Source organism: Onychomys torridus, chromosome 8 (assembly GCF_903995425.1).
Source record: "Onychomys torridus chromosome 8, mOncTor1.1, whole genome shotgun sequence".
Lineage (NCBI taxonomy): Eukaryota > Metazoa > Chordata > Mammalia > Rodentia > Cricetidae > Onychomys > Onychomys torridus.
In genome coordinates, this window is record NC_050450.1 from 23563017 (window position 1) to 23589915 (window position 26899).

The 26899-nt window shown below is 42.8% G+C and overlaps 1 protein-coding gene across 1 annotated transcript; it reads right to left on the bottom strand.

Moving 5' to 3' along the window:
• Positions 1–26899, bottom strand: Spdl1 (spindle apparatus coiled-coil protein 1). Its single transcript, XM_036194594.1, has 12 exons — positions 26870–26899; positions 25814–25985; positions 17225–17401; positions 15216–15413; positions 14539–14688; positions 14352–14450; positions 14159–14269; positions 12598–12738; positions 11209–11318; positions 10187–10374; positions 3478–3817; positions 1–650 (listed from the first exon to the last, which is right to left on the bottom strand). The coding sequence occupies exons 2-12, from the start codon at positions 25967–25969 to the stop codon at positions 503–505; spliced, it is 1818 nt and encodes a 605-aa protein (XP_036050487.1). The 5' UTR covers positions 25970–25985; positions 26870–26899; the 3' UTR covers positions 1–502.

The following is a 26899-nucleotide window of genomic DNA, read 5'->3' on the forward strand; positions in this document are numbered from 1 at the left end:
AAAATCTAAATTATATATTAATTAATATAGGCACTTTAAACCTTTAACACATTTTGTAATACCTATTTTCAAGCATATTTGCTATTTTTACAAAGAGAGGGAAAATACAATTTTATTTATTCATAAAAATATACATAGGAAACATAATTAACAACTTCAATATTCTGTTATCCAATTTTCAGTTCTTTTTTTATAATTTATTTCATTATTTAGAGCAATTTTCAGTTCTTAAGGCACATCATTTATCACACAACTTTCAAAATCCAGATCCAGTGCAGCAAATAGGTTTAAACTATAACATTTCCTCTGATAATGGTTTGCTCACTGAGATTCACAGTTCTGTGAAGGATCATCACTTAGGGAACCTCTAGGTTAGCATCACAGCCATATCTGAATTTTTGGTCACAGAAGTGTAAGCACATGAGGCTTATGCAAATGCTCCACAGGGTGTCCTGTGCAAAGGGACAATCTTCAGAAAGCCCCATAGTGCACCAGCACCTCACTACTGCTGCGGGCACTGAATCTCCGGGGCTGACTTTGAGGACACGAACATGATGGTGTCTGATTTCTTACAAGCCCCCTGTTCCAATTTGCTTGTAGTTTCTTTCCTTTTCTTCACTTCCGCTGAAAGCTTTGACTCTGCAGCTAACCTACAAGCATTAAAACGTATAATCTGAATTCAAGGATAGTCAAGAAAAAGAAGTAAATGCCTAGGAGAGTGGGCCTCGAACACTAAATGACTGACGCTAAGGAACTTTTATGTCAGGAGGCTTCATTTTTTAAAATAAAAATAATTAATATAAAATATCTTCAAATCTGATAAGAGGTCAAGCAATGCCTGAGTTAAAGTATTAGGTAAAAGGAGATACACATCATCAGAACCCAGAACACAAAATTCAAAATGCTAAAGCAGTATTTTAAGATGTACACCACATAGAAAAGGTTAACAAGCACAAGATAAAATAACATGGAAGCCAGGCTACCCCAGTAGATGTCTGTCTCAGACAAGAAAACAGAAAGCAAGCAAACAAACAAAAAACCTTCAAACCAACTTTCCATCAGGAGCAGGAGATGTTTAAATATTCATGGTGGTGCACACCTGTAATCCCAGCACTCAGGAGGCAGAGGCAGGTGAATCTCTCTAAGTTCTAGGCCAGCCTGTCTACAGAGTGAGGTCCAGGACAGCCAAGGCTACACAGAGAAACCCTGCCTCAAAAACCAAATAAATTCTTGCTGGAATTAAATCCATTAAGTGAAGACTGAAAGTGCAGTATTTCAGTTCTCAGCAAAGCCCGTCTCACTGTGACAAAGTCAACCTCAAACTGTGTGTCAACGCTAAACATGCGGAAAATACACAAGGCTGGAAATGTTTTCAGTTAGTTGATGGACTTACACACTTAAAAACAAATGTTCTATGATATTTTCTTGTGTGTTTTTTTTCTTTAAGCATACAAAAATTTTCCAAAACGTGCAATATGAGTCCATCAGGGACATGTGTTCATGTGATGTTTGTTTCTCAAGAAACCAAGGGCAGGAAAGAAAGGTGACAACTGACAGCAAGGTGCAATGGCCATCTAGAAACCACCTAGGGACACCCTGTCAAACACAAACTTCACACACAGCAGGCAGCACCTGCTGAACCCTTCCAGACCTACTTGAGACCAGGTGTGTGGGCTAGAATATGAAGTCCTATTCCATGTGTCACATACATTTAACCATTATTGAAAAACTCAACAGAATAACACAACAGTAGCAGCTGATGTTTTTCTGGTGAATACTTCACTTAGTGGCACTGAGAACTTACATCACAGGACGCATACTAGGAAGCCCTTTGCTATGGGTGTGCTGTGTCTTGCTATCTCCGCTAAATGTCTGATTCTGCACCTACTCTTTGACTCACGGAGCCCTAGCAGTTCCCAGAGAGCTCATCTCATGCTGCAAACGCTCATCAACAAGCTCGATTTTCAAGTGTGTGAGGGCACTATTTTCAATAAACTTGTCACCGCACTGCACGCAGACACCATCCATCTCCTTAAAACTATTTGGCTCCTCTTTCTTGAACCACTTTTTTAAACTTTGTGTACAAGTGTGTGGGTCCATGTGTTCTAGCATATCTTTCCTGAGCCTGTCCCTTCCTCCCATGAGTCCCTAAAAAAGATTTTCCCTGTATTTTCCTATCTCTCTCTCTCTCTCTCTCTCTCTCTCTCTCTCTCTCTCTCTCTCTCTCTCACACACACACACACACACACACACACACACACACACAGAGTTTTATGTACAGATAAAACCTGAGCCACAAATGAGAGAAACATGCACTATTTGTCTGAGACTGACTTAATTCGTTTAGTATGATGTCTCCATTTGCTATCATCTTCCTCCAATTACCCAGCTCTGATCCCCCGTGGCTGACGAAGCTCCACTGTGTATCTAGACCATGGGTCCCTCAGCCCCCGCTGTGCTGCTGGACATTAGGTCAGTCCTACTGTCCTTCATCTGGTCCTGCCGGATAGATCCAGAGCCTTCAGTCTGTTCCCTGCCCCATTCACTCTTCTACCTTCTCGCCTGTTAGCTTTGCTTCCTTGAAGGACAGAGCCCTCAGAACGTTGGCTCCTTCATATACCACCTGATACTTTCTCTTTTAGTCACAAACTCAATTACACAGAATCTGGAATCTTTGAAGTTTTGGAATAAAAAATGAAACTAAATTAGCTTTGATATTTAAAAATGTCAAGCAGGCATCAAAGCCTATTTCTGAAGGCTTAGTATAAATTATCAAAAACCATAAAAACTTTTACCTGTTCTTACCCAAAAATTTAAGTCTAAATGTCTTAGACTACTGAAAAGTCCTTTGAGAAAGTAAGTTTTTCTTTCATGGCTAATCTTGAACCGAGAGAAAAACAACAGTACATTTATTGCACTCAGCAAAGCACCCAGGTATGCTGGGCTGTATGGTTTTGGTTTCATGGACAAGGGAAGTGCAACCACCTAGCGTCACTTGCTGTTCACCGTCCTTTCTTTCTGCAGTCACCTTAATCTTCCTGAGGTGCTGAAAAGAACTGAAGGAAGACAGATCAAACCGCAGAGTTACAGTGCACACACCCAGGAACACAGAGCAGCAGGGCACAGTCAGGAACACAGAGCAGGGCACAGTCGGAACACAGAGCAGCATGGAACAGTCGGGAACACTGAGCAGGGCACAGACAGGAACACAGAGCAGCAGGGCACAGTCAGGAACACAGAGCAGCAGGGCACAGTCGGGAACACAGAGCAGCAGGGCACAGTCGGGAACACAGAGCAGCAGGGCACAGTCGGGAACACAGAGCAGCATAGAACAGTCGGGAACACAGAGCAGCAGGGCACAGTCGGGAACAGAGCAGCAGGGCACAGTTGGGAACAGAGTAGCAGGGCACAGCTCAGGCAGCAGCAAGAGGAAAGATAGAGAAGGCTGCTAGCAGGCAGGCAGAAGAACACACCGACCTGGGAGAGCTGGGGGTGTTCCCATTTTGTTCACGTAAGGCCTCAGCATTGGCTGGACCATCCACAAGCTTCACACATTTCTTCTCCTTCTTTGGCTGCATATCCAGAGGCGGGCTCTCGTGGGGAGAGAGGCTGGCTGGCTGAATGGCTGAAGAGGCAGGCTGGCCCCTCTGCACAGTGTTATTGGAACTATTAAGGCAGGACTCTTTCTCCTCTCTCTGAAGTAACCGTTCAGAAACTTCTTCCCTTGGGGCACTGGCAGCAGGTGTTTCTTCTGGGGTAGTTATATCCAATGGCAGCACCTCACGTCTCTTTTTGAGTACAGGTACTTCAATTTTCTCTGAGAAGAAAAAAAATTATTAAAATATATGCTCAGTAAATCAAAACAAAGACACAACCTGAGGAAACCGAGTGAGTTATATATAAATTCGTTCCTTTTTTGGTACTCTTAATCTCTTAAAATACATTTTTCTCTTTGATAAAATATGTATATATTTAACTATTGTACCTTTTCCCAATACTTTTACATTTTCATATAAGCAGATATTTGTTGCATGTTGGCGCCCCACACATGCATGTGTGTCCCCGTTCTCTCACCCTCCTGCTGCCCCTCAGTCTCCTGGTCAGCCTCACGTCTACCTTCTTATGCTGTCTTTCCCCATCTTCTGATAGACACCCTGTCTGTCTGTCTGTGTCCAGGAAAGGACTCCAGGCTCTATCTCACTGAGCTCCATCAACTCTGTCATGTGAGACCATCTATTACTTTTTCCTGGTAGATTCTGTATTTATACAGCTCTCGGAATGACCAGACGTGCCGGTGGGAGAGGGGCGGTCTACTGAGATCTCTGGCAGGTGAAGCAGCAGTGGCAAAGACCAGGAGTTCTGGTTCGAGTCCACAGTGCAGCCAGGAGACCTTGTGCAGTCCCTTCTCTGCACTTGAGTATCTGTGAGACTTCTTCACTCAGTCCTGTCTCATAGGGATGGAATGAAGACAGCCGGAACTCCAAACACTGGCAATGCACGCCTACTACTACGTCTAAAATGTATTCAGAATCTGGCCACTTCTTGATGGCTATCTCCCCGGTCCCAACCACACCCTGCCTCACAGCGGCTGCCACAGAGCCTCTATCCTTGGGGCCTACCCATCCCCTGTGGGGCCCCACACAGCCCCCCAATTACACTAATGTCTTTCTCCCACTGCCACCCCAACGTGCCCTTTCATTTTCAACCCCAAATATCAGAGGTCTGAGGTACTACAGCAAAGACGGGGGTCCTGCTCCACACTTCTGCCTTCAGATCAGCATGCCCCCACTCCCTTCTTTTGTACTGCTCCTCCGAATCACCCAGACCCCCAACCCATGTCTTTGCTGCTGGGTTGGCAGACCTCTGGAATTCATACTGGGTAATTCTTTTTTTTTTTTTTTTTTTTTTGGTGTTTTGAGACAAGGTTTCTCTGTGTAGCTTTGGAGGCTGTCCTAGATCTCGCTCTGTAGACCAGGTTGGCCTCAAACTCACAGAGATCCACCTGGCTCTGCCTCCCGAGTGCTGGGATTAAAGGCGTGTGCCACCACCGCCCGGCATACTGGGTAATTCTTAACCAGGGGAGCCTATTGGATCCCGGAAGAGAAAAAGCACAAAGAAAGAAGTCTTTTTAAAAATTATAAAAGTTTTCCTATTGTCAACAATCTCCCCCTAGTGGTGAGAGTCACTGTAGTTCATAGAGATGATCTCAAAGTTAGGCAAAGCGAACCTGGTTAAATCCTTAAACTCAAACATGCTAACACAACCTTTTGAGGAGGGGATGGGGTCAGAACCACAGCATTCATAGATTTCTTAATACTGACTTTGTTTTTCAACTCAAACACTATAAAATCCACTGTTTGTCGTCTATCAGCTGCAGAAACTGTATGGGTAGGCTATTTCTGAGTAGTTAGACTTAATGTATTTCCTGCATTAAAATGTTTTTCCGTAAAATCAGAATTCCTGGGCCAGGCATGATGGTGCACATCTTTAATGCCAGCACTTAGCAGGCATCAATGGTAGGATTTCTGTGAATTCAAGACCAATCTGGTCTGTATAATGCATTCCAGGCTAGCCAGTGAGTCTGTTTCAAAATTAAATACAAATAAGTAAATAAGTAAATAAATAAATAAATCCAAGATGAATGGTGGAAGAAAGTGACAGAATCTGTATTTCCATCAATTATCCTTTGAGTTTGAATAACCATGCACTAGAAAAACACCTCACAGAGCTCAGAAAACCAAAATATGAAAGTAAGATGGTGAAGACTCTGGAACACACACACACACACACACACACACACACACACACACACACACACACGCACGCATACAGCGACTGAACTACGGAAGGTCCTCTGGTCCTCTTTCACCAAGCCACTCGGGCATCATGCACAGAACTGTGACTCTGCTGAAAGATCAGAGCAGACATCTGACTTCCCATCATCCTGATTTCCCGTGGTGTTTCAGTCCTACACTGGCCCACAAGGGAGACGACCAGGGGCCATTCCACCCCAAGCCAGCAGAGAACAAGGAGAAATGGGCAAATAGGAATTAATACCCAGATCTTGCTGTGGTTACTTCATCCCTGCCACACCTTCCAGACAGACTATGTACAGGCCCCATCCTGCTGGAGGCACAATCCACATGACATGGTCTTCGGACTCAAGTGTGGGACTGGCTCACCCACATGTCCTGGGTGCCTCCTTATACACTGTCCACGGGTCCACCAGGTGGACACTGTACCAGCCATAGAGCTATCTCAAAACTGACAGCTAACCTGTGCAGAGGGTGACCTCGAAATGCTCACATGGAATGTAAGAAGTTGGTTTACTGAGAATTTCAATAAATAACAAACTAAAAGCAAATGACTAAAACCCACCCCAAAACACCAAAACAATGAAATAGAAGTCACAGCCAAACACAGATGGCAAGGAAAACGATGACGACGAACACGCATTTCCTGAGTCCAGAGATGTATTTAGGGACCGAGAAAGCCAAGGAGGGAGGGCCTTAAAAACAGCAAAACAAGGTGCCCATGACAGAACTAAAGACATGTGTGGGAACAGTTGGAGACAAAGGACTTAACCATTTGAGAAAACAACGGCTCAGAGGTCAAGAGCACTGGCTGCTCCCAGAGGACCTGGGTTCAATTCCCAGCATCCACATGGCGGCTCACGACTGTCCTTAACACCAGTTCCAGGGGATCTGATGTCCTCTTCTGACTTCTGCAGGCACCAGGCATGCACATGGTGTACAGACATACATACATGCAGACAAACCACCCATACACACAGAAATAAATAAATCTTTGTGGGGGTAGGGAGCATCTGAAGCTTTTGTTTGTATGTTTGTTTTGTTTTGTTTTTTGGGGTTTTTTTGTTTTGTTTTGTTTTTCGAGACAGGGTTTCTCTGTGTAGCTTTGGAGGCTGTCCTGGAACTCGCTTTGTAGACCAGGCTGGCCTTGAACTCAGAGATCCACCTGCCTCTGCCTCCTGAGTGCTAGGATTACAGGCGTGCGCCACCACCGGCCGGCACATCTGAAGTTTTAAAACCTGAAATGATCAGAGAAAATCTAAATATTCAGACATGATAGTCACACAGCTCCTATGCACTCAGCAGGAAGATTTAAAGATAGCACTAACAAAGGAACAATTATAACCAATTGTTAAATGATAGGAAATATAAAAAGGCATGAATTCTGACATCACAACACAAAGCAAGGAGAGAAATGGAGCTAAGAGAAGGGTTTTTGCTTTTGTAGTCACGCTTCAGATCGATATAACTTGTTTTAAATATAGGGTGTTCTTTATGCGCTGTGGGATAGATGAAAATGCTAGGCCTAAAGCGTGGGAACAAACATACTGACCGAGAAACACCGCTCAGCAATGACGACAGCAGGAGAGAAAGAAAGGAAGAAAAGGCCTGCCAGAAAACAACCAGCAATACGGCTGCTTCTTAATGATCAATAGTTACTCTGGATGCAGATGGATTACATTATCTAATTAAAAGACAAGGGGCTGAAGGGATTACAAAAACAAGAACAGAGGATGCTGCCGACGTGAGACTCATTTCACCTGCAAGGATATGTAGAGACTGAAAATTAATGATTGAAAAATGTAATCCACATGGAGACCAGAACAAAGTGGGATATTATGTCAAGTCAAATAAACTTCACATCGAAAACTATGAAATTAGGACATTCAAGAATGGTAAAGGGGGGCTGGAGAGATGGCTCAGAGGTTAAGAACACTGACTGCTCTTCCAAAGGTCCTGAGTTCATTCCCAGCAACCACATGGTGGCTCACAGCCATCTATAATGAGATCTGGTGCCCTCTTCTGGCCTGCAGGGATACGTGCAGACAGAACACTGTACACATAATAAATAAATAAATCTTTAGGAAAAAAAAATGGTAAAGGAGCCAAAACCAAGCCTGTAGCATACATATATACACACAACACACAAACAAACATGGATACAGCTCTCTGTATGAGAGACAGCAGACAAGTGACACCTGGGGATGGCAACCCCCACTTACAGCAATGGAAAATCATCCAGACAGGAAAGCAGCAGACACTCTGGACTCCAGACTTCAAATGGAGCTGAGAGAAACTTATAGAACATTCTACCCAACAGCTGTAGAACGCATTCTTCTCTATTGCATATGAAGATCACGTTAGAAAAAAACCAAGTCTGAACAAAAACAAACAAACGTTTGTTTTGGTGGGACCCCAAACCAAGGTTCCATCAAACATCTTTTCTGACCCCAACCAAATGAGCAACAGAAGACACTGAGCATTGCAGCTGAACAGAAAGCTGAGGAATTAACCAATTCATTCATACAGCTCGTATGTTCACAACGTCAAAACACAGAACAGGGAAAGGACCTTCAATTAACGGTGCTAAGAAAACTGGCCACTACATGCAAAGTACCAAATACCTCGTCTCTCATATGAAACAAAAGCAGCTAAAAATGGATTAATCACTAAATGTAATATCTGAAACCATGAAAATACTAGAAAAAACAGGGCAAGTGCTACCTGACTGCTAGTGAAGACCTTTGGGGAAGACCTCAAAAAGCACAACAATAAAAGCAAAAATAAAAAAATAAAAGTTAAAAAAAAATGGATCATATCAAACTAAAACTTCTGTGACAGCAAAGTAAACAACAATGGGAAGGATCTACAGAATGAAGAAAAGTTGGCAAAGTATATGCCTAATAAAATAGTAACATCAGCCGGGCGGTGGTGGCGCATGCTTGTAATCCCAGTACTCGGGAGGCAGAGGCAGGTGGATCTCTGTGAGTTCGAGGCCAGCCTGGTCTACAAAGTGGAGTTCCAGGACAGCCTCCAAAGCTACAGAAAAACCCTGAATCGGAAAAAAAATGATAATTAACATCTATAAAAATTATAAAGACCCAGAAACAAAATACCTCAAAACCAATCTGATTTGTTAAAAAGAGCAAAGTAGGGGCTAAAGAATGACTCACTGGGTAAAGACGCTTGCCCTGTGAGCCTGACAACCTGAGTTAGAGCTCCAGGAACTATACAGGGGAAGAAGGGGAGAGCCAGCTTTACAATGCTGCTGACTGATCACCACATACGCTGTGCTGTGTAAGCACATATCACACAGGTACACGCTCACACACAGTAATAATAAATACATATGTAAAAGACAAACACTATGTGACCTCATCCACCTGGGAGCTCCTACAGCATGTTGACTACAGTCAACAGTAACACTCTGTGTTTCAGATAGTTAGAGGAAAGAATTTTCAAAGTTCTCACAACAAAGAAAGGGGAGAAGTTTAAGATACTAAACTTAAACCATGAGTAGTTCTGAGATATTAATAAAGTGATGGACATTAATTACCTTGATTTGATCATTATTCAACACATACATGAATGGAAGTATCACATTGTACCCTATAAATGTGTCCAGTTACTATGTGTCAGAAGAAAAACAAACAGAACTTTCAATATGGAGTTGGAGACAGAAAGCCCTTGAGATCAAGACTCCATCTCAGCCTTTCTGGTGGTGGATCCCAAGGACACATGACTAATTTGTGGTCAATGGAATGGCAGCAGACAACATATGCACTGTATTTGATCAGTCCTGGAATGCTCCTCTAGAGGTTCAGTAGAGAGGGAAAAGGAGGAGGGGAGGAGCGAGGGAGGGAGGGAGGGAGGGAGGGAGGGAGGGAGGGGATAAGTACTTGAACCTAAGCCCTGCTTAGTTCTTCTGTAAACAAACTTAGCTGGTCTAGTTTCTGGTATCAGGGGTCTCAACAAAATGAAACCCTTTAGCCTGTGCATGGTCATATGTATCTATGATCCCACTCAGGAGGCAGAGTAAAGAAGGTCGGAAGTATGAGGCCAGCCTGGACTGCACAGTGAGACCCTTACTCAAAATAACTCCTGACATCATGAGATGCTACAATCTTCAAGGGGAGAACCTCAAGTTCTTGCTGTTCAGTATGATGAACTCGGATATCCTAAGAAAAAGCATTATTATATTCATGTTCAGGTAACCAGTTCTCTTAATTTTCTTACACATTTGACAGCTAAACTTTACTACAGATATATGATCACAAGTTAAGTTTATGATGACACCGGTAAAAGCTACAAAACGTGTCTTCGCTTCTCAGAGCTAGTCGGATTGGAGAGACAAAGGCCTCCGAGACACGCACCTTCAGGCTCGTACTTCAGCTTCAATTCATCCAGCTTAGCCCTCAGCTTCATGTTCTCACTTTCCGTAAGCTGAAGGTGCCTTTCATTTGCAAACAGTTTCCGCTCAATATCCAGGGCCCGCTGGCTCTCAAATAACGCCTTCATTCTCTGTATGGACAGTTCACCCTTTGTACCTTCACTTTCTTTTCTACAGTAACAGAAAAGAATAAGTAAAGAATATTAAAATAGTCAAGTGGCGGTGGCGCACGCCTTTAATCCCAGCACTTGGGAGGCAGAGCCAGGCGGACCTCTGTGAGTTCAAGGCCAGCCTGGGCTACAGAGCGAGATCCAGGAAAGATACCAAAACTACACAGAGAAACCCTGTCTTGAAATATAAAAAATAAATAAAAATAAACTAAAATAGTACATAGTGCAAACATGGTGAAATAATTCTTGAGTTTTTAGTAATAAAGAAAAGAAACAATAAACAATTAAAGTAAGCAAACCCCCCACACACAAAAATTTCATGGATTCTTTAAAAGGAAACAGAGGGAGAAAATATTTTTTTCCAAATGCACACATACATATCCCTTTTCATTTTGAATTATATGAAACTTATTCTTGAATTTTGATGGAGAAATTTAAGAGTTTGTTTTACTTACCAATCCAAATGCTAAACACAAAAAGAAGTGCATATTTTATATAAACTCATATGCTACACAAGGATATTTTATTGACTTTCTTTTGGAGATTTTTTTTTTTTAACAATTAAAAACAAACAAATAGCTGGGTAGTGATGGCGCATGCCTTTAATCCTAGCACTTGGGAGGCAGAGCCAGGCGGACCTCTGTGAGTTCAAGGCCGGCCTGGGCTACCAAGAGAGTTCCAGGAAAGGCGCAAAGCTACACAGAGACACCCTGTCTCGAAAAAAAACAAAACCAAAACCAAAACAAACAAACAAACAAAAAACAAAACAAAATCAGTCAGTAATACTATTATAAGCAAGTAACCCTTCATCATTGTACTCACAACCCACACTTACTTTAACTTATCAAGCTTTAGCTGGAGTAAGTCTGCATAATAGGTGCTGTCTTCTAGAGTGCCCGGGCTGGCTGACGTGGAAGGCTTAGATTCCATACTTTCATATAAGTTCTAACGAAAGCAAAAACTCTTATTACCCAGAGCAGGCAACAGCCTAGGTCTGCTGTAACAGCAGCAGGCACCACTAAGCAGGCACTCACCAGTTTACAGCCACCAAGCTAAGACCCACCCTCTTAACTGACCTGCCTTCTGGAGTGGGGAGAATAAGCAGTTCTCTTCAAATAAGGACAGTGGCTCAATGTGACATGGGCATGACAATAACGTGTTTAGTTCTCAAACTAAGGCTTCCGACCACACCTGTCCCACAGCTCCCTCTCCTAGCTTTAGAATGGAAGACACAGTGACTGTGGGTTCAGTTCTGGACTTTAGAGAAAGGCTATAAAACGGAAAACACATAGAGGAAGTCCTTGATGCTACTGAAGAAAATTCTTTGTACTTCTCAAGGAGGGGTGGTAAATTTGTTCAAAAATTTGCAAACAATTTAGGGAGTGCAAAAACCCAACTCTCCTTAAATTCAAAATGTACTTTTCAAAGTACAGTGATCAGCCCATGTAGGCACACCACTGCCCAGTAACACACTACACATTTAACAAAAATGTCATCTTTTCCAGTTTTCTAAGAGATGGAAGTAAAACTTAATATTTAATGACAGACTAATAGCCACAATACAGAATGCTTAAGGGATCATTAACATTTACAAAATCTGTCACTTATATAAACTTGAATCTTTCACTAGATGCTTAATGAAAAGATACTAATGTTCTCTAAGGTAATTAAAAAATTTGAAAATTTGTAAATGTAATATAATCCTACAAAACACCACCAAATAATTCTTTCGTGTGTGTGTGTGTGTGTGTGTGTGTGTGTGTGTGTGCGTGTGTGCGCGCGCACGTGGTGTGCATCAGACAAGAGAAAAGCAAACATGTAAAAGCAACCAGAACACTATGAAGAAAAGAATAGGGGAACTAAAGTCTAAAAATAAAAACATATACTAAAAAAATCTGTAACTTAAACAGTATAGTACTGCTGTACAGATGTCAACCAAAACACAGAAAATGTTGAAGGATTCATGCACATACAAAAACTTGTTATTCAATACACCTGCCATCTCACTGGAGCAAATTTAACAAATGATGCTAGGACTGACTTCACATCATACGTACAGTAAGACTGCTGTGAGATCCAAAACCATCTAAACACTGGATCAACTTGTACTGAAACTGGAATATCGAAATTATGAATAACTGCATAATAAACTACAGAAGCTAAAAATATAGAGATATTCGATTCAAACTTTGGCTATTATTTTTGAAAAAAATGTTACACATACCTTAAATTTCTCCAGATTTTTAATTTCACCTAAAAGGTCTTTTATTTCACCATTCTTCTGTTCCAGCATGGCAAACAACCGTTCCTGCTGCTCAAATTCGGTTTGAGATCCCCTCATCCTCAGCAATGTGGAGATCTGTAACTAGAAAAACAACCACCCTCCAAATCACAATCAAGATCCTGGGAAGCATACTTCTGGTATAATTCCTGTCTTGTGCGCCACTGATCTGAATTCAGCCAGGGAAGTAAAGAGCTCTTGTTCATCTCATAATCTGAAAACATTTGTGTAGAGAGCCGCGTGTAGCCGCATTACCCTAAAGATGGCGCTGGCTTCTACCCTCTGCCTTCCCGATGGCAAACACTCTTTAGGGTAAACGGCTCCTTATTTGGCTGTGGCTGGATTCGTGTGTTGCTGGCATATGCGTGAACCTGTGGACAGTGCCCACGTGGCTGCCTGGGGTTGGTAGCCCAGCCCTACTTAGGTGCTGGGAGAGGCTTGCCCCAGGAGAGAGAGACACAATGCAACTAATCAAAGGTCTGATTAAACTGTAATGAGAAGGATCCCGGTATCGCGTCTTCCTTGCTGGTCGAGGCGGGCGCGACACATTTGCATCAAAAGTTTTGTTGTGGGTAACTTTCAAGTACTTATTTTGACTACTTTTATGTTATCGGAAGTCTTTAACATAACTATTTATGTGTCTGTGAAATGCACATGAAACTACATGCTGAGGTCGAGCAGCATGCCATTCAGAGAGTACATAGCCTGGCCAAACATCACCTGCTACTCACCACTTGAATTAACACTATGGATCTATTGGGGGGTCTTCTAAAATTTGTAAGTGAGTGGGGAAATGGTTAAGTTACTCACAGAACTAACGACAAGGATGGGTAAATGTTTTACTGCATGCTAAGTCCAGGACAACTCTACAAGGCAGGTTTTGGCTAGCACCTTCCTATTTACAACATGAAAACAAACACCCCATCTCAGGTAGCTCATCTAACTCCCAAGTGTGATTACTGAGTTTCCTCATGGTTTTGGTAAAACACTTACGGAAGGAAAATGAGGAGGGAGCCTCTCTAGCAACCCATTACTACCTTAGCAGCACTGGGCATGGGGAGGAGGGTCAGATCCCAAGGAGTGAGTGAGGACTGTTGCTTTCTCCCTGCTCTGAGGAAAGACAGTCTACTTGACTCAGTGAGCTGCAGGGGTAAGGGACCATGAGTAGTACAGAGTGCAACAAAACACAAGCCTTTGTGTGAGAGCTGGTGAGAGTTAAGTCTAGATGACGCAGGAAACAGTGTTATGCTCAAGAACACACCGTGCTATGCACAAAAAATAAAAATCTAAATCTCATTCCAACTGGACAAGAAGACTCACTGTCTACCTGGTGAATCAGTGAATAACCAACAACGCAATTTGCAGCTGCCTTCCCAAAGTGATGTTTGAAATATAAAGAATCATGCAATCTACAAATAATTACATAGTATACTTCCAAAAGGAAAACAGTTTCCTATATATAGCTGCTAAGACAAGCAGATTTAAAGCCTTTACCAGTCTATACCTTCATTTTGTTCATCTGCTCTCTTGTAAATGCATTTTGCTTCTTCATTGACTGATACTTGACTTTCATCAAGTTGAGCTGGCGTTCCATAGCCACCCTTCGATCCTCCACCTGGAAAATATTCATGTGTTTGTTCTTGTAGTAAATGAAATGCCAATTTAGTCAATTTGGTCATGAGAACACTTGTAAGTACCTCTGCAAACAGGGAGTTTCCTTTACTGTTGGGATCCAAGGCTTGCTGAAGGGCATGACCCAACTGCACCTGAAGATCTTGATTTTCTATGCGAGCTTTCTAGATTGAAAGGAAAAGTTTCACTGGCGGAGATCAGCAAGTGGGCACTGGATTACTAACTGGAAGCATGACAGCACTCTCGCCATACCTCTAAGGCATTATAATACGACACTGCTTCCTTCTCTTGCTCCTCTTTCTCTTCTTTAAGCCGGTCTATCTGGTGCATTAAGGAAGTATTGAAGCATTCCAGTTGCTCCTGTTTGTACTGCAGCTCGTCCACCTCTTCCTTGAGAGCAGCCTATTCAACACGAATACAGAGTTCTCATGAATAATCTCTCACACAGCAGCTGATTCATCTATTGGCTCCCACCTCATATTAAAACAAAACCATTCAAAGACTGCCAAGTAAATTTTAAAACGTTTTTAATTAATGAATTTTTTGGCAGAAAGACAATGAAAATACCTTGGAAACTGCCCTTTTTTCCTTTGAATTTTAATTATCCACAGTTGAAATGAACAATCTATATTGACATGCATTTTAATCTCCACTATGCTAATGTTGTATATTAGGCTTTTATGACCAAAACCAATATCAGAACAAAAGCCTATAAATGGTTCCAGAGTTTCCATAATGTAAAATCTGCCTTAAGTAATCATGAAATAGAAAACTATTTTATGAATGAATGAATCCACCTGAAAACTCTGCAGAGGGCTTTTTGGTTACATCCAAACCATTTCAGTCCTCAAACTAGTTCTTAAGAACAACTACAAGAACATGCAGAATGACTCTAAAGCAAAATGAGGAAACACCGAAATATAAATTACCTTCACACCTTCCATTTCAGTTAGCTCAATCTGAAGAGCCAGCACCTCTGAAGACATGCTATTGAGCATGCGCTGCTCAGACATTAGCCGGAGCTCTTCCGATTTGCGAGCGAGAACTTCCTCTTGGTGATCCAGCTTCTGTTTCAGCTGCTTTTCACTTAACCTTGCTTCATCTAGTTCCACTTTCAGTTTCTCTAACTAAATCAGGTAAGAGAAAGAGTCACAATCTTTGGACTCAGGGTTCCTTGAGCTTCCTTTGACTTTCACCTGCAAACTGTATTTAGAGTCTATACCTGATTTTCCAGATGCTACTCTATAGAAACTGGCTGGATCTCAGTGACGTGAGCAAAGCAACTCTCCCTCTCCACCCGCAGTGCTGGGAACTGAACACAGGGTCTTGGGTTTGCAACTTAAAAATCTCTCACCAAGTCACATCCCTACCCAGTATAGGTCTTTTAAACAGTGACCTGTACTGTTGTAGAAATTCAGGAATAACCCACACTAGTCACCCAAGCAGACCTGGTTTGTTTAGAGGCAACTGAAGGTGTATAACCAACCACCAGGCAGCTGTAAAGAGCGGGAAGCAGTCCTCATCCCCAGCCCTTAGGAAGAAGAGACGTGGGTAACAACGACGACACAAGCAGGTAACCTGGTTAGACCACAGCAGTGCAGTGATGGTCTGGACTACAGGGACAGGAGCTACCGAGAGATCTCATAGGTCAACTCCTTGGAATTCAATGACAGGTTCAATGTGGGAAATAAGACAAAGATAATGAGTAAACCTTGAGAATTTTAAAACAAATGGTTTGAGAATATCAGCAACTCCATTTTTTAAAAATGTACTCTTTCTTCTATAAAAAGGCCATCTTTATAATTATCTTTGCTTTACCCAGTCCAAAATATTTCCTCTATCATATCTGCTTAGGTAATTAGGGTGACTGCTAAATCCATGCAGGAATGAAAGACAAGAATACATCACTTCCAGTTATCCATGTCTCAAATCAGATTAGCTGCAAACAGGATTACTACCTGTCAGAGCTACAGGCAAGATGATTCTGTATTATACAAAAGCATTATTTACTTCGATATGATTTTACGGATACCATTATTCAAAATGGAAAAATATGCTGTAGCTTAATGAAAAATTATAGGTGGAAACAGACATGGAAAAATATTAAAAGACACTACAAAACTACTAAAAATTGAAAAAGACTTCTCAGAAAATAGGGCATTAAAAAAATCTTATCAAGTTTTCATAGAGTAGGATCTGAAAAAAAACAGGGTACAAACTCCACATGAAGAGAAGCATAAGCAGAGCCCTAGATTTCTTTGAGGAAACTGGAGGTCCAGGGCAGTCGGGGGTTCTGAGAGTGAAGGGAAGCTCACTGAAGAGCTGCCCACTCTGTTTACAATGGAGCCAGTACATGAGGAATCAGCAGACCACGGCACAAGCTCAGGACGGGGCTTACTGCCTGACAGCCTCAGTTCAAATAGCAGCCGACAATTCTAGTTCATATTTTGCTCAGTGTCCTCAGTCTGCCTAGCCACCAGCATCCTGTTCTGTCACAATGGAGACAAGATGACTTCCTTCACAAACTTTGTTCGGAAACTGGATCTTCCGTCATTTTTCTCTTCCATAAACACTTGTTTCACCTCTAAAGCACATTAACTCACAAGACAGTACTGGTTTAGTTAGTTAGTTAGTTCTCTTGCAAGGTGAACCACACCACATGCTATAAGGAGGCCATACTGGTCACCAATATTACAAATATTCCAAAACCAAACATTCAGATACCCAATATAAATAACTAAATAAACAGCGTCACGTCATTAGAAGGCTAGTAGGCATGCAAATTCCTTTAGCAGCTTATTTCTCGGTGCTCCACTCAAACCTGAGAGAGAGGAAACGGATTTTGGCCTTCTGCACAGCCAGTCCTGAGGCAACTCCCCGCCCCGTGCTCGCAGGCATCTACACACCGCGGCTGTTGTGCTGACACACAGATCCAAACCTTGTTTTCCAGGCCATTCACTTCCTGCCTGTGGCTTCTGTTTAGCTGCATTTCTAACTGCTCCAGCTGCATTTTCTGCTGTTGTTTCACAGTTTCACATTCACAGCTCAAACTTTCCAACATCCGACTCTTGAGCTCAACTTCTCTTTGGAGGGCATACTTCTCTTGGTTATAATTCTGAAAAACACACTTCACTGCATTAAAAAACTTAAATCATTAGGTATTAGTTAGCATCTTAAACTGGCTCATACCTGTTTCATTTGCTACTATCCAAATAACAACCACCTGTCAAAATGGGAATAACGCAGTTATCAGTTTTTTACTGTTCTGGGGTGTGGGCAGGGTTACATGCATGTTCGTGTGGGTAAGCACACATGTACATGTGTGTTAGTGTAGGCCAGACAACAGCCTCAGGTGTTGTTCCTCAGGCAATGACCATCTTAATTTTTGGGGACAGAGTCTCTCACTGATCTAGAACTTGCCTACCAAGTAGACTAGGTGGGACTGCCAATGAACTGAGCCCCAGGGACCCACTTATTTCTGCCTCTCCTGCACTAGAATTGATAAGCATGTACCAATATGTCAGCTTTTTAAGTATGGGTTCAGGGAATTATACTCAGGTAAGCATTTTACCAAATGAGCTATGAGCCCAACCCTGTCAACCAGTTCCAATGAACCCCCAAAAATGGAGAATGCAGTGGCCTCAAAACAGTCAAGCTGAAGAAAGAAAGGCACTGGTCCCAGGAAATTTCTGACTTCTGCTTCCCAATCTGTGGTCTCTGGTGCCCTGACAGTCAGCAGTGGAAATGGTAATGGAGGAAGCATTCTCTGGATTCCAAATTCAATGAACCCTCATACTGATGAGTGATAAGACTTTCCTGAAAAATTCTTACCCTTGACTAAACATCAACCATCATTGTAGCAGCAAAGTCTTATCTCAAGCTCATCAAAAACTAGGAATTTGATCATTAGGAAAGTTACCTTTTACTTAATACAGTACAACAACAGAATCTTTCCAAAATTAAAATCCACTTGAGAGACAACAAGAAAAAGTAAAGGGACCTTTGGTAGCACAAGACCAGAATCACTGCACCCACCTAACAAAGACAGTCAGCTGTCCTCCCAACAACTGTCCATTCCATTCCATGCTCACTTAAACAGCCAGCAAATGTGCCAGGTAACAAACACAGTGATAGATAAAACATGGCGCCTAACCCCAAGATCAGTCCAGAACCGACACACACTTGAAAACTGTCAGTCACAGTGATCAGTACTGAGGACAAGGGTGGGTTGTTTTTAGAACTAGATCCTGCAAACACCACATGGAGGACCAAGGAGAAAATTAATTCTACTTCATATTATGCAAAGAATCCAGGGAGTTATGAAGTGATTCAAAGAAAACCTCTCATGTTTATGCCTTAAAGGAATATGCATATGCCACATTCTTAAGTCCAAGTGCCCAAAACAGAGACTCCAAGAAAGCTAAGAATTCTTTTCAAGTACACACCATAGTTCTGACTAATACAACCCTTAGTTTTTCAACAACTGAGTAGACTTACCACTATGACATTATCTATCGGATGGGATGTTTGATGAGAGCACATATCACCATGACTAAGAGATAAGATGCAGTGCACAATGTCCAGATGGCAACAGATGTTACATAGTAGAACATGGGAGAACTTGGAAGAGGAGGCTTTCTAAGGAACGGATGTAAGACCAGGTTTTCAAAGTAGCAGTAGGAAATGCTCATGGATGCCAGATGCTGTGATGCACAGAATAGAGGGGAAGCATGTTCAACAATCATATTGTGCCAGGCATCCAAACTCCAGCACAGTAGCAGATGTCATTTGCATCTTATCTGCAGGAGTTATGTTCCAGAACCTCAGCCTGATGCCTGGATCCTCAAACAGTACCAAACCCTACAAATACCACGCAACCCTCCTCCATATACAGTATTTATCCTGGCAAAATTTAATTTTAAATTTGACACAGTGAGAAATTAAAGATATAACCAATAATATAAAGAACAAATTAAAAAGCCATGTGCCATTTTTCTCTCAAAATCTTCCTGTTCTTATGATGTGAGACAGTGTGATCCCATGTGACAGTGATGAGGTGTGGCCAGTGTGAGGCACGATGACACAGTGTTACATGACTGACAACCTTACAAGACACGGTCGAGAGGAGCATCATCTGCTTCAGGGATCCTGGACAGTGATTCGTGTCCCAGGCAGGATGCAACCACTTCAGCTTTATAAATTATATGACATGGAATTTCCATGTATTATATTTGGACAACTGTACTGTAAAGTCCAACTGCAGATGGGGGAGTATGTTAATGTCCATGCTGGAGTCATGGCAATTGCTTCAGTTCACTATCAAGGAGGGATAAAAACCCACAGCATGATGGTCTGTCAGTCCCTACTGAAAGAAAAACAAAACAAGGATGCTTTACTAGTGCTCAGATGTTCCTAGTAAGCAGTGCTGTTTGAAATGAAATGTCTTCCTTATATAATGCCTTCGGGGTGGGGGGAGAGGGGGGGGTGGGGGGGGTGTGGGGGGAGTAGGATGGTTATTAAAAGGAAAAATACTGAATTAACCTTTACTTTCAGAGCGTTGTTACCTAAAAACCATTTACAAACTAACCACAGAATGAAAACATACTAAGGTTAAAAAAAGGTATTGTAATTCCTTCTAAATGTTTTTTTAAAAACATAAACAAATACCCTAACTGTCATCATAGAGCCTTCATCCAGTAACTGATGGAAGCAGATGCAGAGATCCACAACCAAGCACCAAGCTGAGCTCCAGGAGTCCATTTGAAGAGAGGGAAGAGGGAATTCTATGAGCAAGGGGCATCAAGATCATGATGGGGAAACCTACAGAGACAACCAAACCAAGCTAGTGGGAACATATGAACTTTAGACCAGCAGCTGTGGAGCCTGCATGGGACTGCACTAGGCCCTCTGCATAAGCAAGACAGTTGTGTAGCTTGGTCTGCTTAAGGGGCCCCTGGCAGTAGGATCAGGATCTATCCCTGGTGCATGAGCTGGCTTTCTGGAGCCTATTACCTATGATGGGATACCTCGAACAACCTTGATGCAGGGGGAGGGGCTGGGTCCTACCTCAACTGAATGTACCAGACTTTGTTGACTCCCCATGGGAGGCCTTACCTTTTTAGAGGGAATTGGGGGGTAGGTTGGAGGGAGGGAGCAGGAGGAGGGAAGAAAGGGGGTTCTGTGGTTGGTATGAAAAATGAATAAAAAATTTCTCAATTAAAAAAAAAAACAAAACAAAAAACATAAGACAAGGCAGGCTAGAGAGGGATTACGAGGAGGGACAACCCTGAAAGACTTTTGAAAGAAATGACTATAAAAGCATCCTGACATGTATACATCTACAAAAGAAGTTTAAATAGTGTTTCCATCTAATTGGGGGCAGGTGCAATATCCAAATCAGACATCATATACTACCAAGTAAAACGTAACATCAGGAATGGGTTACATATTTTTGAGTTGTTGGCCAATGGGGTCACCCACATGCCCTCCCCTCAACATTACAGGAAACATTACCAGTGCTATTGGTTGTGGTGATATATTGTGCACCCTAATAAAATTTTCCTAAAGATCAGAAAAAGAACAAGCCACTAGATTAAACACAGATGCCAGACAGTGGTGGCACACACCTTTAATCCCAGTATTTGGGAAGCAAACACACCATTAATCCCAGTACTAGGAAAGAAATGATGCTGGGCAGAGAAAGGTGTATAAGGCTTGAGGAGACAGGAACTAAAACCCTTTCAGCTGGAGAGCTTTTTAGGCTGAGTCCCAGAGGTAAGACATGGCAGTGGCTTGTTCCTTTGTCTCTCTGATCTTTCAGCATTTATCCACAATATCTGGCTCTGGATTTTTAATTAAAAGGCCAATTTAGGAATTCATGTTACAATTGGTTACCCTCCACAATTTGCCATAAGACCCAACATGGAGAAATCTAGCTGGCATTCAGCTAGATGTTTCATGCTACTGGCTAGTGTTCATAGTGATGAAAAGTGCTATATACAACATTAGAGGAGAAAAGTAATAATCGATCTTGCCCACCTACAAGCCCAGTGAACCACAATTTAATGACTTGCCTACAAGTTAGGCCTACTGGTTCAAAAGTGGCTTGAATGTTAGGGAAATAATCATCCACCTTTTTACTTGGATCTGAGCCCTCCCATCTCCTTCTATAAGATGAAACCCATACCCAACACTGTCAATGAGGCCAAGAACCTGAGGCTAGATAGGTCATGGGCCTCAGGGGAAAACCTACAATTATTAGTCTGCTAAATGAACACAGCAATGGAACAACTAATAACATACTGCTATACCCAAAGTTCAGTATGTCACTCAACTCTCATCGGTGAGGAACTTATAGTAAATGGTAATTAATGCAGAGACTTACGACGGGCAGCGAGTAAAAGACTTTGGAATGCTCAGCCCTAATTAGGATGTCTTCTATCACACCCTCTCCTCAAGGTTCAGAGATCCATTTGGAAGAGGGGGCAGAAAGACTTTAAGAGGTTACTACTTCAAGGAAAGAACATTTTTCACATACAACAGGGCAGACAACACGTATGAACTCACGTGAACTATTACAGCATGTACAAGCCCTTCATAAACTCCAGGCAGACAAAATTCCACTGTAGCCGGAAGGTTTTTCCAGCCCTGCCTGACCCCTCGGTAAAGCTACACTGGCCTATGGCAAGGCAGCTAAGAGGCAGGCAGGACATCCAGGCAGACAGACAGGAAAAAAGAAAGGCAGATGTGGAAGAAATGCCAGCTCTGCCAGGAGAAGCAAGATGTAAAAATACCAGTAAGCCACTGCCACGCAGCAACTTATAGATAACAGAAATGGGTCAAGTTATAAGAGCTAGCTAGCAAGAAGCCTGCTATAGGCCATGCAATTGGTAATTAATATTAAACCTCTGAATGATTATTTTATAAGTGGCTATGGGACCTTGGGGCCAGGAGAGACCAGAGAAACCTTCCGACTACATTCCACCACAGAGGTAGGGAAGAGGGCACAAAGTCCCAGCCCTAACCAAGAAGCTATTTGTGACTGCTAGCTGCTAGGAGGGGGAAATCAGTTTCTCCAGTGGAGTGACAATGGGTATGTCAACCACAGTCTAGGATACAACCCATACCCAGGAGTCGTCAGCCAACACAAATGGCATTCCACGATTGTTGTGTGTGTTTTAAAGAGAGAAAAAACATGAAGTAGGATGGCGAGGTGGAGAGAATCTGGGAAGAGCTGGGGGGGGGGGAGAACATGATCAAAATATATTGTATTAAAATTTCAAAGAATAAATGAAAACATTAAATAAAACAAAAAATAAGATAAGTAAAATTCAATGAAATTAAGAAAAAACAGCTGGAATTATTTACATCACTCCTCTCAAAGCCCCTATTTCAAAGGAAACCTAAACTTGGTGAGGTATTTTCTAAACAATTGTGTAACACGACTTTATTTCCAATCTGAGGTTTGTAATCTTTGTTTTATGATCTAGCATTAAGGGCTTGTCAAGAACAGGAGTACCTCTAATTTGCAGTAAGGCTTGTTAAGGAAGGGAATGGCTCAGTTGCCTTTAACCTACTGGCTAGAGATGAGTTAGGACTTCTATTGGTCTTTTCTGTGTCGAACACACAGATAGCAAGCCCAGGGCCACTTAGAGATCTTTGGCAACAGTTAACTCTGCAGCTCTCAAATGATTGAACCTGTATGATAATGAGTATTCAGAGACTGGTAATGCCTGGGGGGCGCTCACCAACCTAAGACAGAACACCTGTGTGGCCTGGACAGGTGTCTCCATGACGATAAGGTGACCTGCTGACCCATGCAACCTAAGTCAGAAGCTCATTTTTTAGTAAAAGTGGGGGGGGGGGGACCTGTAGGTCCCTGGCCCCCGTTTTAGGTAACTGTTGCATTGCATGCAGACCTCAACCTTGATATCCTCCCTATGCTAATTCCCCTGCAAGATTTCACCCTTCTGAATGCTTAAGGGACGCTCCTTGTCTGTGTATCCAGCATATTGGGCATTAACAGCTTAGATGTAAGATTGTAAAACATCAGAAGTAGGGTCTGGGACTTAGCTCAGTGGTATAGCGCTTGCCTAGTGCAAGGCCTGGGGTTCGATCCTCAGCTCCAAAACAAAAAAACAAAAACAAAAACAAAAAAACAAACAAACAAAAAAAACACATCAGAAGCAAACTTCTGCCCTCCCAGGTTCTCCCACTGTGCTGTAAGCCTGTATTTAAGATCTCCTCCCTCCTTCAATAAACGGCATTCGGAGACATCTGACCAGTGCTAGTTGGAGCTCACTGACTCTGGACTGACAGCTTGGGAACCTGCATGGGACCAAACTAGGCCCACTGAATGTGGGTGACAGCTGTGTGGCTTGATCTGTTTGAGGGGTCCCTGGCAGCAGGACCAGGACTTATCCCAGGTGCATGAACTGGCTTTTTGGAGCCCATTCCCTGTGGTGGGATACCTTGCTCAGCCTTGATACAATGGGGCTAGGCTCTCCTTCAACTTGGTATGCCAGACTTTGTTGACTACCATGGGAGGTCTTACCCACTCTGAGGAGTGGATGGGGGTAGAGTGGGAGGGAGGTGAGGAGGAGGGAGAAGGGGAGGGAGGGGGAACTGGGGTTGGTATGTAAAATGAAAAAAATTTTAATAAATAAATATATTTAAAAAAAAAAAAAAAGAACAGGAGTACCTGGAAAAATGACAACTGCCGTTAGTGATTTGTACCTGTTACATCTCAACTTCTGAGATTCAAAGTTAAAAGACCAAGCATTCAGTATTAAACTGATTTAGTCGTTTTAATAATATTTGTGTGCCAGGCAACAGGGGTTTATCAGTGAGTAAGAATAGACAAAACTTCCCCTCATGTAGTTTGCAACTCTGGAGACAATCAGCACTCCAGAGAATTAAGAGCAAATCTGACAACTTTACATCACAGTCAGTGTTTGTTCTGTTGAAATACATTTCACTGAAAGTCTGAGGTTGAGGTTGAATAAACGTAGGGACAAGTCACTCCAGGGGAAGAAGCGTCTGTTAGAAAGCCAGTGTAGGACAGACGGAAGAAAAGTGGTTTGAGAGGTGGCGGGAAGTCAGGCAGAGGCAAAGCACAGGGGCACCTCCCCAAGCAAAGGGCTCAGATTCTGTTGAAGAGATATCGAAAAGCCCAGTGAGGTTTTCAGAAGGAAAGAAATGAGACTTCTTGTATATTTTCTCACGACCGCCTGGACATGTGAAGCCTGAATGGTAATGATGGAAGCTGGCAACCAGTTAGAAGGCTACAGCAGTAGTTCAGTGGAAAGATGGCCGTGGTCTGGGCTAGAGCAGCAGTATCCCAGGCAGATGCTTTGGTTGTGCAGTGGGATTTTTTTTTTTTTTTTTTTTTTATAAATCAATTTAGCACAAACCCAGACATATATGGGAAGGGGAGATCTTAACTGAGAAAATGCCTCCATAGGACTGGCCTGAGGGCAAGTCTGTGAGGCATTTTCTTGGTTAATGATTGATGTGAGAAAGCTCAGCTCACTGTGGGTGGTGCCACCCCTGGCCATGTGGTCCTGGACAGTATCAGAAAACAGGCTGGCCAAGCCAGTGAGTAGCACCCTCCATGGCCTCTACTGCAGTTCCTGCCTTCAGGCTCCTGCCCTGACATCTCTAGATGATGGGTTACAAGCTGCAAGATGAAATCAACCCTTTCCTCCCCAAGTTGTTTTTGGTCATAATGTTTCATCACAGCAACAGAAATCCTAACTAAGATGTAAGTCGAGTCCTTAGATTTGTTAGTGGAAAAAATGTGGGACTCCTTGACTTCAGGCTCAAGCAACTGGATGAATGCCAATCCATTTATTAAAGCAAGGAACCATCCAGTTAGCACACAGGGGACGAGCAGTTCTTTCTGTGTCAAGCTTGAGATGTCCGTTAACGGCAGGGACTTGAGTACACTGGTTTAGCCGTCAGGGAGAACTAAAGGCTTGGTGAGATGCCATGGAGCATTCAGATGTTTAGAACTAGAAAAGAAGTGAGGTCACTTCAGTGGAGCGAAGACTAAACAAAGCCTGGCAGTAAATGTAGCCAACGGAGCAAGCGTTGTCGGACTTTTCAAACTCAGAGTATACTGCTGGAAAGAACCCTGGAAATGCAGTTAGTTCATCCTCTTCAAAGGAACTCGGGCGGGTAAGATTTAGGTCTTCAAAGAAGAATGAGTAATTGTCAGACAGAACAAGTTTACAGTCCCTAAGCACGTCCTCCTCCTGCTCCTCCTCTTCCTCCTCCTCCTTCTTCTTTTGGTTTTTGTTTGTTTGTTTGTTTTTGTTTTGGGGGGGTTTGTTTGGTTTTGGTTTGGTTTTTCAAGACAGGGTTTCTCTGTGTAGCTTTGCACCTTTCCTGGAACTCTCTTTGGAGACCAGGCTGGCCTTGAACTCACAGAGATCCGCCTGCTTCTGCCTCCCTAGCACTAGGATTAAAGGTGTGTGCCACCCCGGCCCAGCAAGCACGTCCTTGCACACAGGTGTTCAGGACCCACCTCAGCCGTGGTCATCATCTCCTCGTGACACTTATCCAGTTGGCTCTGCAGCTCAGTCTGCCTCTCCAACAGCTGCAGGCCATACTGCGCGGCTTTCAGTCTCTCCTTTTCACACTCTCTGAGTTTGTTTCGAAGATCTGCGACGTCTGCCTCCATGCTTGCTGTCTTCAGTCTGTTACCAAGAGAAAATGCAACCACGTGAGCTGAACTTGGAACTAAATGCGTGATGTCAGAGCAAGAAAAGAAGCACATAGTTTATACTGTCCTATAAAACCAAGAGGATTTTAGGTTTGAGTCCTGATTTGTTAGACAGCGCCTCTGATCAACAATAGCACAGTACTGTCCACTGGATTTCAATGAATGCAGACCACTGGCCCAAGGGCTGTTCTGCAGAAGTGGGCTGGAAGCCTGACTGGGATAGATTTGAGAGAGAAGGGTAGGTGATACAGGATGTGGATAAATGACATAAAAATCAAAGTGGAGCTCCAAAGCCTGATGTCCTAAGCACTTTTTGGTCCAATCTCTCAAAAACACAACCTCCATAAGGCATTAAAGGCATCAAAACACAACCTGCATAAGGCTAGCAGGAAGCTGTGGATGAGCACCTGAGTTTTAAGCCCACTTCCACCACTGACCCACTGTGTCATACTAAGTTTTGTAAACACCTTGTTTTATCTATAAGAACGGTTAAAAGCCTCTAACTAGACGCATTAAAGCTGATAACGCATGAACGCTGACTAGGCATCAAAAGAAATGCCATGAGAGTCGATTGGGGTTTTAAACTTTCTGAGGGCCACATCCTCAAAAGTAAGCACAGTGGAAAACATTTAACCCGATACATCCAAAATGTTACCATTGCAAACTCTAATCATTGTAAAATAAATAAAATGAGATGTTCCAGTGAGAATCGTGTGTGTGTGTGTGTGTGTGTGTGTGTGTGTGTTGTGTGTAAGAGAGAGAGAGAGAGAGAGAGAGAGAGAGAGAGAGAGAGAGAATATGGTACTGAAGAACTCAGACCCGGAGTTTACTGAACTGGGTATCAAGACCACCCGGTACCCGTATTTATCAGCAGCCGAGCCGGCAGCT